This window comes from Monodon monoceros, unplaced genomic scaffold (genome assembly GCF_005190385.1).
Source record: "Monodon monoceros isolate NGI ecotype Baffin Bay Population unplaced genomic scaffold, NGI_Narwhal_1 Super_Scaffold_9, whole genome shotgun sequence".
NCBI lineage: Eukaryota > Metazoa > Chordata > Mammalia > Artiodactyla > Monodontidae > Monodon > Monodon monoceros.
Window position 1 is genome coordinate 7,895,865 of NW_021703786.1, and position 15,893 is coordinate 7,911,757.

Consider the following 15,893-nt stretch of genomic DNA (forward strand, 5'->3'; position numbering starts at 1 on the left):
TCTCTCATCTTAAACAATAACAACCACTTCTTGAAATCTCATTCTAGTTGTAGTTTAGCTGGGACAAAACCTAGCTATCTCCCAAAACCTAAATCATCCTACATACATAGGCAATGATAAGGTACTTTAACTAGATTCAGTGAACGGAAAGCAGACACCTTTTTTTTTTTAAGATTTTTTTTCTAAATTTATTTATTTTTGGCTGCGTCGGGTCTTCACTGCTGGGCACAGGCTTTCCCTAGTTGTGGCGAGTGGGGTTTACTCTTCGTTGTGGCATGTGGGCTTCTCATTGCGATCGCTCCTCCTGTTGCGGAGCACGGACTCTAGGCATGTGGGCTTCAGTAGTTGTGGCACATGGGCTCAGTAGTTGTGGCTCGCGGGCTCTAGAGCACAGGCTCAGTAGTTGCGGCACACGGGCTTAGTTGCTCCGTGGCATGTGGGATCTTCCTGGACCACAGCTCGAACCCGTGTCCCCTGCATCGGCTGGTGGATTCTCAACCACTGCGCCACCAGGGAAGCCCCAGGACACATTTTAAAAATCCACAACTTACATAGCTTCTAAAATGTACATCACAGTTTGTTTTGTAGAATGTACAGTTTTCTACAATAAATTAATTTTTAGAACCTTGAAATAATTTTGATGCAACAACTTCTGACTTATTAACAGTTATAAAAGGGCATACACTAATAATGAAAATATAAGTGGACAAGATTTTCAGCACATTGATTCCCCCTATCATATGTTGGAAACCATGATATCATTTCTCTTTTCAAGCACAAAATGAATCTAAAATAGGTCTAATTATTACATGATAATCTTCATTCTGAATCTTCTCCTCATCTTCTTCATCCTCCTTGGCCTCTCTTACAGAAGCTGTAGTAGGACCATCTTGGAGAAGCATGTCAGCACATGATCCAGACTTCTTAGCTCGTGTCTCAGGAGTGTCATCATTTTGGGGGCTAAGATGATTATCTGGTGGTGACAAATCTCTTGATTTCTGAGTTCGAGACAACTCAATAGTAAGTCTCTTTTAAAACAAAACAACACAAGCAGAGTCATAAGCAGTCCTCCACTCGTACAGTAAAATTATTTCAAGCAAAAAAAAAAAACAAACCATATATCCAGATGTTCATAAAACCATTTCTTGCACCATCTATCTCATATCTTCCTGACTTTTGCTTATGGAAAAATCTATGACAAAGAAAAACTGCCCAATTTATTTTCATCTTTCTTCTCATTTCTAGCCCAAGCTACACAATCAGCAAACCGCATAGTAAATACAGGCAGTTTAACTTAACATGAAAATTTTTGAAAATATTCATCTTTTCCTCTGTCATATATTAACCACTCTCAGCACTTCAAACTTCTCATCACACCCCCACATCCACTTGTAGAAAGAAACATCCCTTACATAATTTAGTCTACCATTGTAAAATAAAAATTCATTAACTGATCCTCCCCAGCGCTCAGTTCAACAATAGTGAGACTTCAAGATAGGGCAACATTCAATTGTTCCATAGCTTATAATCCTCTAAATTCAAAACAGCATGGGAAAGAGAAATACCCAAGTCACTGAGAGAAACACAGAGTTTGCCTCAACTAGAGAAGCACTGCCCAATACAATTTTATGCAATGATGGAAATGTTCTACATCTGCAATTCCCAATACAAGCTAGCTACTATAAGGAACTGAATTTTTAATTTTAATTATGTCTACACAGCCACATGTGGCTAGTGGCTACTGAATTGGACAGTCCAGAATTAGAGGTTCAGAGGTAGTGAGAATAAAGAACAAGTGGATTTTTCTACAAAATTACAAACAGCAATAATATCCAAAATCTAATTACAAATGTAATACGCCGGTAAGACAATATGAAACACTAAAACCAAATATGTTTTTTTGCTTACCTCTTTAAGGTTATTTATTTGTTGGATATAGCTAGTCTGTGCAGCTTCCAATTGAGTAATATACCAATGCTGGTCCCGGCATTTTTGAAAGAAAGTTGGTGAACGAACCTGAAACCTTAAAAGAATAACTGCACGTGAAAAATAATCCAAACAGTAAAATATTATGAACCAAGCCTTAAATCTATAACTATAAATTCTAGAATTTTAAGTTTACTTGATTACATTATAAGGCCAAAATTCAGAACTCAGAGCTCCTGGTATCTGCCATTTATATATGTAGTTCACAAATTATAATGACATGGTTCTGAAAAGTCAGTTGTCTAAATTCAAACTGTATTTTTCTAAAGAAATAACATTACACATCACAGTTAAACTTCCAAACTCATCTACTAAAACATATTTACTATAATAATCTAGCTCAAATACAGTGTTGATCATAAGCTGGGAAGAAGAGGATCACACTATGCAGGAAGGAGACAGCTAATGCCTTCCTTCTCCTTTCTTGCCTAGGTCAGACCCTAGTAAAACAGACGAAGTTTGTTTCAGGCACTGCTCTGTCATGCCTTTTCTATCTCCCGTTCCCATATTTCCTACTCCACAGCAAAAAAAAAAAATCACGTAAAGGGTCAACTACCCAGGACTGCTTTACTGTCCCTCAAAGAATTACACGCTCTGAATAACCTACATTCCCAACCCCATCCAGATAGCAGTTTAAAATCAAAACTCTCCATATATCACAATATGGCATATTTCAGCTGGGGTTAGGAAAAAAACAAGTATCTCTATATTAAAGCATATAAATGGATACACGATAGAATCTTGATCTCTTCAGAGTTATCTGTACTTTAAAAAAACTAATACTTATTAAAGCAAAAAAAACCCGTCCCTACCTTTGTTAGATAGCTGAACATGACTCCATTTACATTACTATGACTCCAATAAAGAGATGACTAAGGTCATAAAAAATGGCTGTTTTGGGCTTCCCTGGTGGTGCAGTGGTTGGCCGATGCAGGGGACGCAGGTTCGTGCCCCGGTCCGGGAGGATCCCACATGCCGCGGAGCGGCTGGGCCCGTGAGGCATGGCTGCTGGGCCTGCGCGTCCGGAGCCTGTGCTCCACAACGGGAGAGGCCACGGCAGTGAGAGGCCCGCGTACCGCAAAAAAAAAAAAGGCTGTTTTGCAGGCTGGTAAAATTAGTACTGAATAGTTTTACAATCCTCTCTGGTTAAAGTGTGAAACAGGAACAAATTATTCATATTTCTTTTAGTGAATAATTTAAGAAAACCTAAAAGGTTATAAAATGATACTAAAATAATCCCCCAAAAGAGATGACAAAAACATGAATTTTTTTCTACACTCAAAATGCAATAATCTCTTTTTATACGTCCTTATTCTCCCAGAAAAGTTATGAAGAACACATAATAGTAAAGGGTGATATAACAGCAACTCATCCAGCATGCTCAAGGACAAAGAAATCAGAATAAGTGAAATTTAAAAGAGTACATTCAAATCTCTTTTAAGGAAAAGAGCTTTTAAAATTATTTGATGGAAACTTACTAAACTGTTAAACATTCTGAAACCACTCAGTTCAAAACATATTTGAATTTTTTTTTTTTAATTTTTAAATTTTTAAAATAAATTTATTTTTGGCTCCATCTGCATTGGGTCTTTGTTGCTGCATGCGGGCTTTCTCTAGTTGTGGTGAGCGGGGGCTACACTTCATTGTGGTGCGTGAGCTTCTCATTGTGGTGGCTTCTCTTGTTACAGAGCACGGGCTCTAGGCACGCGGGCTTCAGTAGTGGCTCGCAGGCTCTAGAGCGCAGGCTCAGTAGTTGTGGTGCATGGGCGTAGTTGCTCCACGGCATATGGGATCTTCCCAGACCAGGGATCAAACCGGTGTTCCCTGCATTAGCAGGCGGATTCTTAACCACTGTGCCACCAGGGAAGTCCCTGAATTTATTTTTTAAAACTCAAGCTTGCATTTTGATCATCAAATTAAACCATGGTGCAATGATGCCCCAAAACTGAATTACAAGGGTTACCCCAATATTAAATAGGGCTGTAGCTTTATAGTCACTGTTTATGTTCTGTCCTTTCTTGCAAATAACACACCAACTACCATCACTTAGTTTATTTTCATCAATTTTCATCTCTATTCCCTTACTTTTAATTTGCTGTTATCTAGAAGAAACTGAAAATCTTTTTGTTAAATTAAGCTTTCAAAACCAGTCATCAAACATAATACACAATGCCAAGTGGAAAAAAATAAGCACTTGAGGGCTTCCCTGGTGGCGCAGTGGTTGAGAGTCCGCCTGCCAATGCAGGGGACACGGGTTCATGCCCCAGTCCAGGAAGATCCCACATGCCACGGAGCGGCTAGGTCTGTGAGCCATGGCCGCTGAGCCTGCGCATCCGGAGCCTGTGCTCCGCAACGGGAGAGGCCACAACAGTGAGAGGCCCGTGTACCGTGAAAAAAAAAAGCACTTGATCCCACACTGTTCTTGGATTTCCAAATGGTGAGGTTGCTAGAAGTTCAATAGATAAATGGGACATTACCACATTTACTGGAAGTAGTAGTTTATTTTTTTAAAAAACTTTATTTTTGGCTGCACTGTGTCTTCGTTGCTGCACACGGGCTTTCTCTAGTTGCGGTGAGTGGGGGCTACTCTTCGTTGTGGTGCGTGGGCTTCTCATCGCAGTGGCTTGTTGCGGAGCATGGTCTTCTAGGCACTCGGGCTTCAGTAGTTGTGGTGCATGGGCTCAGTAGTTGTGGCACATGGGCTTAGTTGCTCTGTGGCATGTGGGATCTTACCAGTCCAGGGCTCGATCCCGAGTCCCCTGCATTGGCAGGCGGATTCTTAACCACTGCGCCATCATGGAAGCCCCAGTAGTTTACTTTTTATGGAACTACTAACTAGATGTCAAACACATTTCTGACAAACTTATTCACTGACCACACAGGACTTCTGAAATTAAATGATTAAGAACATGGTAAGGTTAGAGTTAGAATGAATTTCGATATTCATCTTTGTTAAGTGAAAAGACTTTAAAATTCTGATGACATTATTCCCTGTGATAAAAGCCATGATATAAATGTTTCCTATTACCTTAAAATCACTGTATCATTTTGTCGATTCAAGTATCCTTCATTTGCAAGTAAGTCCAAACGGAAAAATCGATTATAACCCCAACATTCTCCAACTTCAAAGTCAGATGCAAATTCTCGAATGATATTTTTGGTAGGATCATTGCAGGACTGATGAACCATCTCTACACGGTATTCGTATCTAAAATTGAAAAGACTATTAATATAGAGTTAGTAAAGCAAGAATAAATGACATCAAAACATTAAGGTGATTAAGTACCTAAGAAGAAACTTATTGATATACACAGTTACATGTCTTTCAGAAAGGACTGTCACAACAGTAATATAAATGGGCTACCACAATATGATTGGCACTAGGTCCTTCTTCCCCTTTAAAAATGTTTACCAATATAGCAGGTATAAAATACCACCTCAAATAATGAATAAATTTTGTATAAAATAGTACTTTCAAAGTTACACATTTTAGCAACACTATGTATTTTTCTATATATTCATGACCTATGTTTCCTCACAATGTTCTGCCATTTTCTTTGAGGTAAATAAATAATAAATTTTGAATACTCTATTTTTCCAATTCAAGTTATCATAAATCAACTGTGTATTCAGCAATTCAAGCCTATAAAATTTTCTAATAGAAAATAAGTATAAATGGGAAAGCCAGTAAATTTAGATTTGCGTATCTTATATAGTATAAAACTCTCAAGTCTTCGAAGTCATTTTTAGTAAGAAAGTACTGCTATTGCAAGAAAGAGAAGTGAAAAAATAAAGATCATCAGAAGAAACATCCAACAGTAGGCATAAAGCTTCTTTTTTAGCAGAGATAAACTTTTAAAAGAAAAACCCAATACCTCAGTCTGCTATTTCTACTTGCAAAGGCAAAAGAAAAAATTACAGCTCTTTATCTACAAATAAACGTGTACAGGCGACCCTTGAACAACCTAAGTTCAAATTGCAATGGTCCACTTAAATGTGAATTTTTTTTAAATAGTAAATATTATAGTACTACACAATCTGCAGTTGTTTGAATCCAAGGACGTAGAACCATGGATACAGAGGAACCCAGGATAGGGAGGGCCAATTGTAAGTGACATGCAGATTTTTGGCTGTGTGGAGGGTTGGCGCCCCTAAGCCCTGCGTTGTTCAAGGGTCAACCGTATTTAAGTACCGTCAAATGATTTTTATGTTAGTATCTCTCACAGTGCATTATACAGATTGATGGCACAAACTAATACAAAAGCTGTGATATTTTGTCTGCCTAATTATTATGGCAGTTGTAAGGCAAAGGATGCCGTTAAATGTCCAGAAATAAACCCCAATATCAGTGTGCAATTGATTTTTGACAAGGGTTCTGACTCAATAGGGAAAAAAGTTTCTTCAACAAACAGTGCTGAGGGAATTCCCTGGTGGCCCAGTGGCTGGGACACTCTGCTTTCACTGCAGTGAAATGTTCAATCCCTAGTCAAGCAACTGGGATCCCACCAAAACAAAATAAATCAAAACAACAACAAAGGGCTTCTCTGGTGGCGCAGTGGTTGAGAGTCCGCCTGCCGATGCAGGGGACGCGAGTTCGTGCCACGGTCCGGTAAGATCCCACATGCCGCGGAGCGGCTGGGCCCGTGAGCCATGGCCGCTGAGCCTGCGCGTCCGGAGCCTGTGCTCCGCAATGCGAGAGGCCACAACAGTGAGAGGCCCGCATGCAAAAACAACAACAACAACAACAACAACAACAAAAACCCAAATGGTGCTGAGAAAATCTGATTGCTACGTGCAAATTTCACATACAAATTTCATATGTATATTTCATATACAACTTTCTAATTTCATATACAAAAATTAACTCAAAATGGATCAATGACCTAAATGTAAGGGCTAAAACTATAAAACTCTTAGAAGAAAACACAGGGGTAAATATTCATGAATTCGAATTTGGCAATGGATTCGTAGATTTGACTCCAATAGTATGAACAAGTAAAGAAAAAAATAGGTAATTTGGACTTCGCAAAAATTTAAAATTTTTGTGTATCAGAGGACATTATCAAGGAAGCAAAAATACAACCCACAGAATGGGAGAAAGTTTTCAAATCATATGTCTGATAAGGGTTTAGTATACAAAATGCAGAGAGAATTCTCAGAACTCAACAATTAAAAGACAAGCAACCTAATTTAAAAATGGAAAATAGACTTGAATTTCAGACATTTCTCCAAAGAAGATATACAAATGGCAAAAAAAACAAATGAAAAGATGTTCAATTTCACTGGTCATTAAGGAAATGCAAGTCAAAACCACAATGAGATACCACTCCATATTCACTAGGATGGCTATAAAATGTAATCTTAAAATGGTAGGAACAGAGAATGGTGCAGCCACTGTGGAGAACAGTTTGGTAATTTCTCAAAACGTTAAAAACACAGAATTAACATATGCCCATATAGAAACTCATACATGAATATTTATAGCAGGATTATTCGTAATAGCCAAAAGATGGAAGCAACCCATATGTCAATCAATAGATGAACTGATAAACAAATTGAGGTCTATACATACAATGGAATATTGTTAAGCCAATATAAAGGAATGAAGTTTTGATATATGCTTCAACATTTGGTGAACCCTGAAAACACTATGCTAAGTAAACAGAAGCCAAACATAAACGATCCCAAATTGTATGAACTTCTATATGAAATATCCAGAATAGGCAAATACACAGAGAAGAGTAGTTGTCTAGGATTGGGGGAAGGAAGGGATGGGTACGAGGTGTTCTAGGATGATGAAAACATTCTGAAACTAGAGAGAGGTGGTGACTGTACAACACTGGAAATGCACTAAGTTCCACTGAATTGTGTATTTTTTATTTATTTATTTTTGGCTGCGTTGGGTCTTCATTGCGTGCAGGCTTTTCTCTAGTTGAGGTGAGTGGGGACTACTCTTCATTGCGGTGCGTGGGCTTCTCATTGTGGTGGCTTCTCTTGTTGCAGAGCAAGGGCTCCAGGCGCACGGGCTTTAGTAGTTGTGGCGCACGGGCTTAGTTGCTCCGTGGCATGTGGGATCTTCCCGGACCAGGGCTCGAACCCGCGTCCCCTGCGTTGGCAGGCGGATTCTTAACCACTGTGCCACCAGGAAGTCCTTAAACTGTGTATTTTTAAATGGTTAATTACATATTATATGAATCTCACCTCAAAAAAATTTTTACTTTTATTTTAAAAATGAGTAGTAAAAAAATTCAAAATTCAGAGAAACAACCAAGAATATTGAAAATCTAAGGAGAAAGACATTAATGCAGATGGTTAAATACATCCAGGATCAAGACAGGTAAAAATTTTAAATCAATATAGAACACTTTTTTAAAAATCAGTTTTTTGTATGAAAAAGCATATAATGTTTGAAAAAAGATCATTGTTTCATCTGCATTAGTTCTTTAAAATCATGACAGAGATATACCTATGTTTCTATTAAATACAGCAATTAATCCAAGTTAAATTATTTATAGAGCATCTCAACCCTAATCTTAGATAAAACTAAAACCTCAAATTTGAATATTTCAACTTAAATTCCCTTCTTTTATCAAACTGAAAGTCTGAATGAATTTAACAATTATTAACTTAAAATTTTAGTCTCATTAATATTACTCCCCAAGGGAAAGTTCTACTCTTTGCTTAAGCAACTCAAAGAAATTTCCTTCTCTAAAACAAAAGTCAGATTAGTAAATACTGTTAAGAGTCAATTCAAGGATGTCACTCATGCACAAATTTCCTCAGAAAGCCTACATAGGTGTATTATAACACACACAGTGAGAAAGATATTTAAGTATAATGAAATTATGAAAGTACTTCTGCAGAGTCCCAAGTGTTATTAAAATCTACTAGATAATACAATGATTTACATTTTTATTTCATACTTTGACCGTAAAACTACCTCACTGTTAAACTCTCAATTTCATAATTGAATGACGTTTCAGTAACTAATAAGAAAGCATTCAAGACTCTTCTCTAGGCTTGCCAAAGTGTTAAGAGAATTAACAGGTAATAAGGGAATTCCCTGGCGGTCCAGTGGTTAGGACTCTGCGCTTTCACTGCCGAGGGTGCGGGTTCAATCCCTAGTCAGGGAACTAATATCCCACAAGCTGCATGGCATGGCCAGAAAAAAAAAAAAAAAAGAGGATAAGATGTCTGTTTTTATCCAAATAGAACATTCTTATTAAGGTATTCAGATAATATCTAACAAATACACAAATTCTAATCTCTTTCAACCTTAGTATCCTGAATGATAATATTTCATTACCACTGATAATGTTATTACTGCTTATAAGACAATGTAAACTTTAAATTCCTGAAGTATATATGTCAACAATAAAAGTACCCAAGATGAAACCTGTACCAAAAACAATAGAAATGTCAAAAAATCTACATACCAGTAAGAGAAGGAGAATCTTCCCAAGACAAGAAACAGGTACAGACACATCTTGTTTTATTGTTTTTGCTTTATTGCACTTCACAGATACTACATTTTTACACATTGAAGGTTTGTGGCAACCTTACATCAAACAAGTCTATTGGCTCCACTTTTCCAACAGCATTTGGTCACTTCATGTCTGTGTCATTTTGGTAATTCTCACAATATTTCAAACTTTCACATTATTATTGTTACATCTGTTGTCATGATCTGTGACCAGTGACCTTCGATGGAATTGTTTTGGAACGCCACAAACCACATCCATATAAGATGACAAACTTAACTGATCAATGTTACGCGTGTTCTGATTGCTTCACCTATCAGCCATCTGTCCCTCCTCCCCGCCCATCTCTTTCCCTCTTCTTGGGCCTTTCTATTCCCTGAGACACAACAATATTGAAATTAGGCCAATTAATAACCCTACAATGGCCTCTAAGTGTTCAAGTGAAAGAAAAAGGTCACATGTCTTACTTTAAATTAAAAGCTAGAAATCATTAAGGCTAGTGAGGAAGACATGTTGAAAGCCAAGATAGGCCGAAAGCTAGGCCTCTTGTGCCGAACAGTTAGCCAAGTTGTGAATGAAAAGGAAAAATTCTTAAAAGCAAATTAAAAAGTGCTACTCCAGTGAAAACATGATTAAGAAAGCTAAACAGTTATTGCTGACATGAAGAAAGTTTTAGTGGTCTAGATAGAAGACCAAACCAGCTACAACACTCCCTTAAGCCAAAAGCTTAGTCCACAGTAAGGCCCTAACTCTCAATTCTACGAAGGCTGAGAGAGGCAAGGAAGCAGTAGAAGAAACGTCTGAAGCTAGCAGAGGTGGTTCATAAGGTTGAAGGAAAGAAACTGTCTCCATAACATAGAAGTGCTGATACAGAAGCTGCAGCAAGCTATCCAGGAGAAGTAAATGCCTGGATCTGAAGCGTCCAAGGGCAGGTTGACTCTCTTGTCAGGAGCTAATGTAAGCTGGTGACTTAAAAGTTGAAGCTAATGCTCATTTACCATTCTGAAAATCCTAAGGCCCTTAAGAATTATGTTAAATTTACTCTGCCTGTGCTCTATAAAGAGAACAACAAAGCCTGATGACAGCCCATCTCTTTACATATGGTTAACTGAATATTTTAAACCCACTTGAGATTTACCGCTCTGGAAAGAAAGATTTTTTGCAAAATATTACTGCTCATTGACAATGCACCTAGTCACCCAAGCGCTCTGATGGAGACGTACAAGGCTAACACTGTTTTCATGCCTGCTAACACACATCCATTCTGCAGCCCACAGATCAAGGAGTAATTCTGACTTTCAAGTCTTAGTATTTAAGAAATATATTTCGTAAGGCAACAGCTGCCGTAGACAGTGATTGCTCTGATGGATCTGGGCAAAGTAAATTGAAAACCTGCTGCAAAGTATTCACCATTCTAGATGCCATTAGGATCATTCATGATTTGTGGGAAGAGGTCAAAATAGCAACATTAAGGAGACTTTGAAAGAACTTGATTCCAAACCTCACAGATGACTTTGAGTAGTTCAAGAATTCAGTGGAGGAAGTAACTGCAGATATTGTAAAAATAGCAAGAGAATGAGAATCAGAAGTAGAGCCTGAAGATGTGACTGAATTGCTACAATCTCATGATAAAACTTTAATGGATGAGGAGTTCCTTTTTATGGATAAGCAAAACAAACAAACAAAACAACAGGGTTTCTTGAGATGGAATCTACTACCAGGTGAAGATGCTGTAAAGATTGTTGAAATGACAGCAAAGGATTTAGAATATTACATCAACTTAGCTGATAAAGCAGAGTCAGGGTTTGAGAGGATTGAATCCAAATCTGAAAGAAGTTCTACTGTGGGTAAAATACTATCAAACAGCATTGCATGCTACAGAGAAATCATTCACGAAAGGACGAGTCAATCAATGCAGCAAACTTTACTGTTGTCTTGTTTAAAGAAATTGCTACACCCACCCCAGACTTCAGCAACAACCACCCTGATCAGTCAGCAGCCATCAAACACTGAGGCAAGACCCTCTACCAGCAAAAAGATTATGACTCACTGGTGGTTAGCATTTTAGAGTAATGAAGTATTTTTAAATTAAGGTATGTACATTTTTTTTCAGACATACAGCTAGTGCACACTTAATAGACTGTAGTATAGTTTAAACATAACTTTTATATGCACCAAAAAAGCAAAATATTCATGTAACTTGCTTTATTGTGGTGGTCTGGAACCAAACCTGCAATATCTTGAAGTATGCCTATATATAGGAAATAAATTAATCAAGAGACAAGAAGAGAACCAAGATTAATGGTAGCAACGGGGTTATGAACAAAATCCTATAATCACTAAACTTTTTATAATTCTGCCTAAGATCAACCACCTTCTCAATCACAAGGGCTGATTTCAGGAAATAAAACAGAGCTTGGTGGTTAAGAACAAAGAATACAGAGAAAGAAAAAAATGTTAAAAAGACTGTACCTTAACAATGCTGAACTCGAGTGAATAACTTAGCTATGATATTTCCACCTGTGAAATGGGAGTGATAAATAGCATTTAACAGCTCACGAGGTGGTAGTAAAGCAAAATGAGTTATACAAGGCACAGTGCATAGCACAGAGTATATATTCAGCAGAGGTGAGCTGTTATAATAACAATACAGGTAAGTCCACTGTTTCAGATCACACAGGAGATTTGGAACAGAGCTATGACTAAAACATACTTACAACTCAGAGGCCAGAATCCTTTCCATATTACTAGCATTATTCGTAGTTTGACTCACCAGTCATGGCAAGAATATTCTGCACTAAGGTTAGTCTATGTCAGAAGTTGTGTCACTGGGGGTCAGTTCCCATGATCCTTTCAGTGATCCAAAAAGTCAAAACTATCTTCATGATAACGCTAAGATGTTATTTGCCTTTTTCGCAGTGTTTGACGTTTGCACTAACGGTGCAAAAGCAACGGTAGTTAAAATGTACCAGTAATCATTATATTCACTGCTACACACTTTCAGATGGGAAAAAAATTTTTCAATGTCTCTCAAGAATGTCTTTGGGCTTCCCTGGTGGCGCAGTGGTTGAGAGTCCGCCTGCCGATGCAGGGGACACGTGTTCGTGCCCCGGTCCGGGAGGATCCCACATGCCGCGGAGTGGCTGGGCCCGTGAGCCATGGCCGCTGAGCCTGCACTCCGCAACGGGAGAGGCCACAACAGTGAGAGGCCCGCATACCACAAAAAAAAAAAAAAAAAAAAAAAAAAAAAAAATCCGCCTGCCAATGCAGGGGACACAGGTTCGAGCCCTGGTCCGGGAAGATCTCACATGCCGTGGAGCAACTAAGCCCATGCCCCGCAACTACTGAGCCTGCGCTCTAGAGCCCGTGAGCCACAACAACTGAACCCGTGTGCCACAACTACTGAAACTCGCACGCCTAGAGCCCGTGCTCCGCAACAAGAGAAGCCACCACAATGAGAAGCCCACGCACCTCAACAAAGAGCAGCCCTGCTCGCCGCAACTAGAGAAAGCCCATGCGCGGCAATGAAGACCCAACATAGCCAAAAATAAATAAATAAAATAAATAAAGTTTTTTAGAAAAAGAATGTCTTTGAAGAAGTAGTAAAAATGATAGATGTTATTAAACCTCAATGCTTGGTGTCGCAAATGGGAAATATACATAAAGTACTTATGCTGCACTGTGATATGCAATGGTTGCCTTGGAAAAATCACTTTGTTCAGCTGAGTTCCAAGATCATCAGTCACTTTTTTTGTGAAACCTCAAATTCAGAGAACTGACAAACAATGGTTATTTGGTTGTGGATACCCAGCAGACATTTTCTGTGCCAAAACAACTAAGGAAAAGAACTGTCAATGTTTGTTGCCAATGATAAAACACACTTTCAAGTGAAAAAACATAATCCTGGAAAATTTGTATGTACCACATGAGCTTAAAAGCTTTCCAATACTTCAAGACTTTCGTTGTGAAAACGGTGATATCCATGAATGTGACTGATACTGCATAATGAAATGTGTCAACACTACTAAGTTGTTATTTTCCAAATGATTATTCCATGTTGTTACAAAATCACGCATGAGTAAAAGATCCATGCAAAGTATAAGACAGGCCAATGACATTTTACCAATGGGTAAAACAGCTTTAATGAACTGTAACTGAAATGTATAATTTGATAAGTTTCACACATTTATATATACCCATAAAAGCATCCCCATTATGACAATCAAGATACTAAACATATCCATCATCCCCAAAGTTTCCTCTGCCTTTTGTAATTCTTCCCTCTTACCTTCTCCCTCCACCTTCCACCCAACCTTAGCCCAGCCTGTCTGATCTCTAAGCAACCGCACACCTGCATTCTGTCACTATAGATTAGTTTGCATTTTTCTAGAGGTTTATATAAGTGGAATCATATATATCTGCTCTTTTTTATCTGGCTGCTTTCACTAAGAATAATTAATTTAAAAGTCATTCCTAGGGACTTCCCTGGTGGTGGGTAAGACTGCGTGCTTCCAACGCAGGGGGCCTGGGTTTGATCCCTGGTCGGGGAACTAGATCCCACAGGCATGCTGCAACTAAGAGTCTGCATGCTACGACTAAAAGATCCTATAACTAAGACCTGGCGCAGCCAAAATAAATAAGTAAATATTAAAAGAAATAAAAAAATAAGTCATTCTCATTGTTGCACGTATCAACCGTTCATTACTTTTTATTGCTGAGCGTTATTCCACTGTATAGACATAACAAAATTTGCTTATCTAGTCATCTGTTGGTGGCAATTAGGGTTGATTTTATTTGGCTATTCCAAATAAAGTTACCATGAACATTTCTGGAAGTCTCTGAATGGACATCTAGTTCCTTTTCTCTGGGGTGAATATCTAGGAGTCGTTTAGCTGAGTCACACAGTAAGTGTATGTTTAACTTTTTTTTTGCGGTATGCGGGCCTCTCACTGTTTTGGCCTCTCCCGTTGCGGAGCACAGGCTCTGGACGAGCAGGCTCAGCGGCCATGGCTCACGGGCCCAGCCTCTCGGCAGCATGTGGGATCTTCCCGGACCGGGGCACGAACCCGTGTCCCCTGAATCGGCAGGCGGACTCTCAACCACTGCACCACCAGGGAAGCCCATATGTCTAACTTTTTAACAAATCACCAAATGGTTTACAAAAGTGGTTGTATCATTTTACATTCCCACCAGAAACATATAAGACTTCAAATTTCTCTATATTCTTGGCAACACGTGGTATGATCTCTGTAATTAGAGCCACTCTAATAGGACACAATGGTATTGTAGATAAATTTCTTTTTTTTTTTAATTTACTATTTTTTTAAAATTTTCTTTATTTTATTTATTTGTTTTTGGCTGCGTTGGGTCTTCGTTTCTGCGTGTAGGCCTTCTCTAGTTGTGGAGAGCGGGGGCTACTCTTTGTTGCGGTGCATGGGCTTCTCATTGCAGTGGCTTCTCTTTGTTGCAGAGCATGGGCTCTAGGAGCGTGGGCTTCAGTAGCTGTGGCTCGCGGGCTCTAGAGTGCAGGCTCAGTAGTTATGGTGCACAGGCTTGGATGCTCCGTGGCATGTGGGATCCTCCTGAACCAGGGATCGAACCCATGACCCGTGCATTGGCAGGCAGATTCTTAGCTACTGCGCCACCAGGGAAGTCCTGTAGATAAATTTCTGTTTCCCTAACGACTTATACTATTAAACATCTTACACAGGATTATTTTGCCATCCATAAATCTTCTTTAGTGGGGTGTCTGACAAACTATTTGCCCTTACGGAAAAGAGACCTTGTTTATTTTTTTATTGTTGAATTTCAAATTCCTTATATATTCTTGATACAAATCCACATAATTTGAAGAAGAGAACTTTACAATTCTCAAGATGCCTAATTTACAAATGTGTTTCTTTATGGATTGTGTTTTTCCATTGTAACTGAACTATCATTGCCCAACCCAAAGGAAAATTTTCTCCTATGTTGTGTCCAGTAAGTTTTATTGTTTTAGGACTTAAATCTAGGTCTATGATCAATTTTCAGTAAGTTTAAGTATATAGTGTGAGGTATGGATCCAAGTTCAATTTTTTTGCATATGTAAAGCCAAATGTCCAAGCACAATTTGTTGAAAAGACTACACTTTCCCCATAGCACTGTCTTTGCATCTTTGTCAAAAAATAGTTTCCTAATGAATGTGTGTTTATTTCTAGAATCATAGTACAGGTATCCCCCATTTTTGAACATTCTCTTTATGCCACTTAACTTTTACAAAAGAACCTACACTAGTACCTGTTTTTGCTAACCAAAATAAATCTGAAGAGAAATTTTGTTTTTACAAAAAAAGCTGAAAAGTGAAAACAGCATTCAGTGCTTATTTTGTAGAAAGCCATTATAGAGGCATGCTCCAAGCAGCAAGAGCGGCACCGCCAAGCTCCTTCC

General features: G+C 38.5%; 1 protein-coding gene across 3 annotated transcripts in view; it reads right to left on the bottom strand.

The window, feature by feature from the left end:
* TRIM37 (tripartite motif containing 37) overlaps positions 1–15,893 on the bottom strand; it is a 114,699-nt gene that overhangs the window by 50,328 nt on the left and 48,478 nt on the right. For all 3 annotated transcript variants that reach the window (XM_029211623.1, XM_029211624.1, XM_029211625.1), the window contains exons 13-15: positions 5,015–5,194; positions 1,909–2,023; positions 810–1,028 (exon numbers count right to left, since the gene is read on the bottom strand). In XM_029211623.1, the coding sequence (XP_029067456.1) occupies positions 810–1,028; positions 1,909–2,023; positions 5,015–5,194 (514 nt within the window). The remainder of the gene's footprint in view (positions 1–809; positions 1,029–1,908; positions 2,024–5,014; positions 5,195–15,893) is intronic.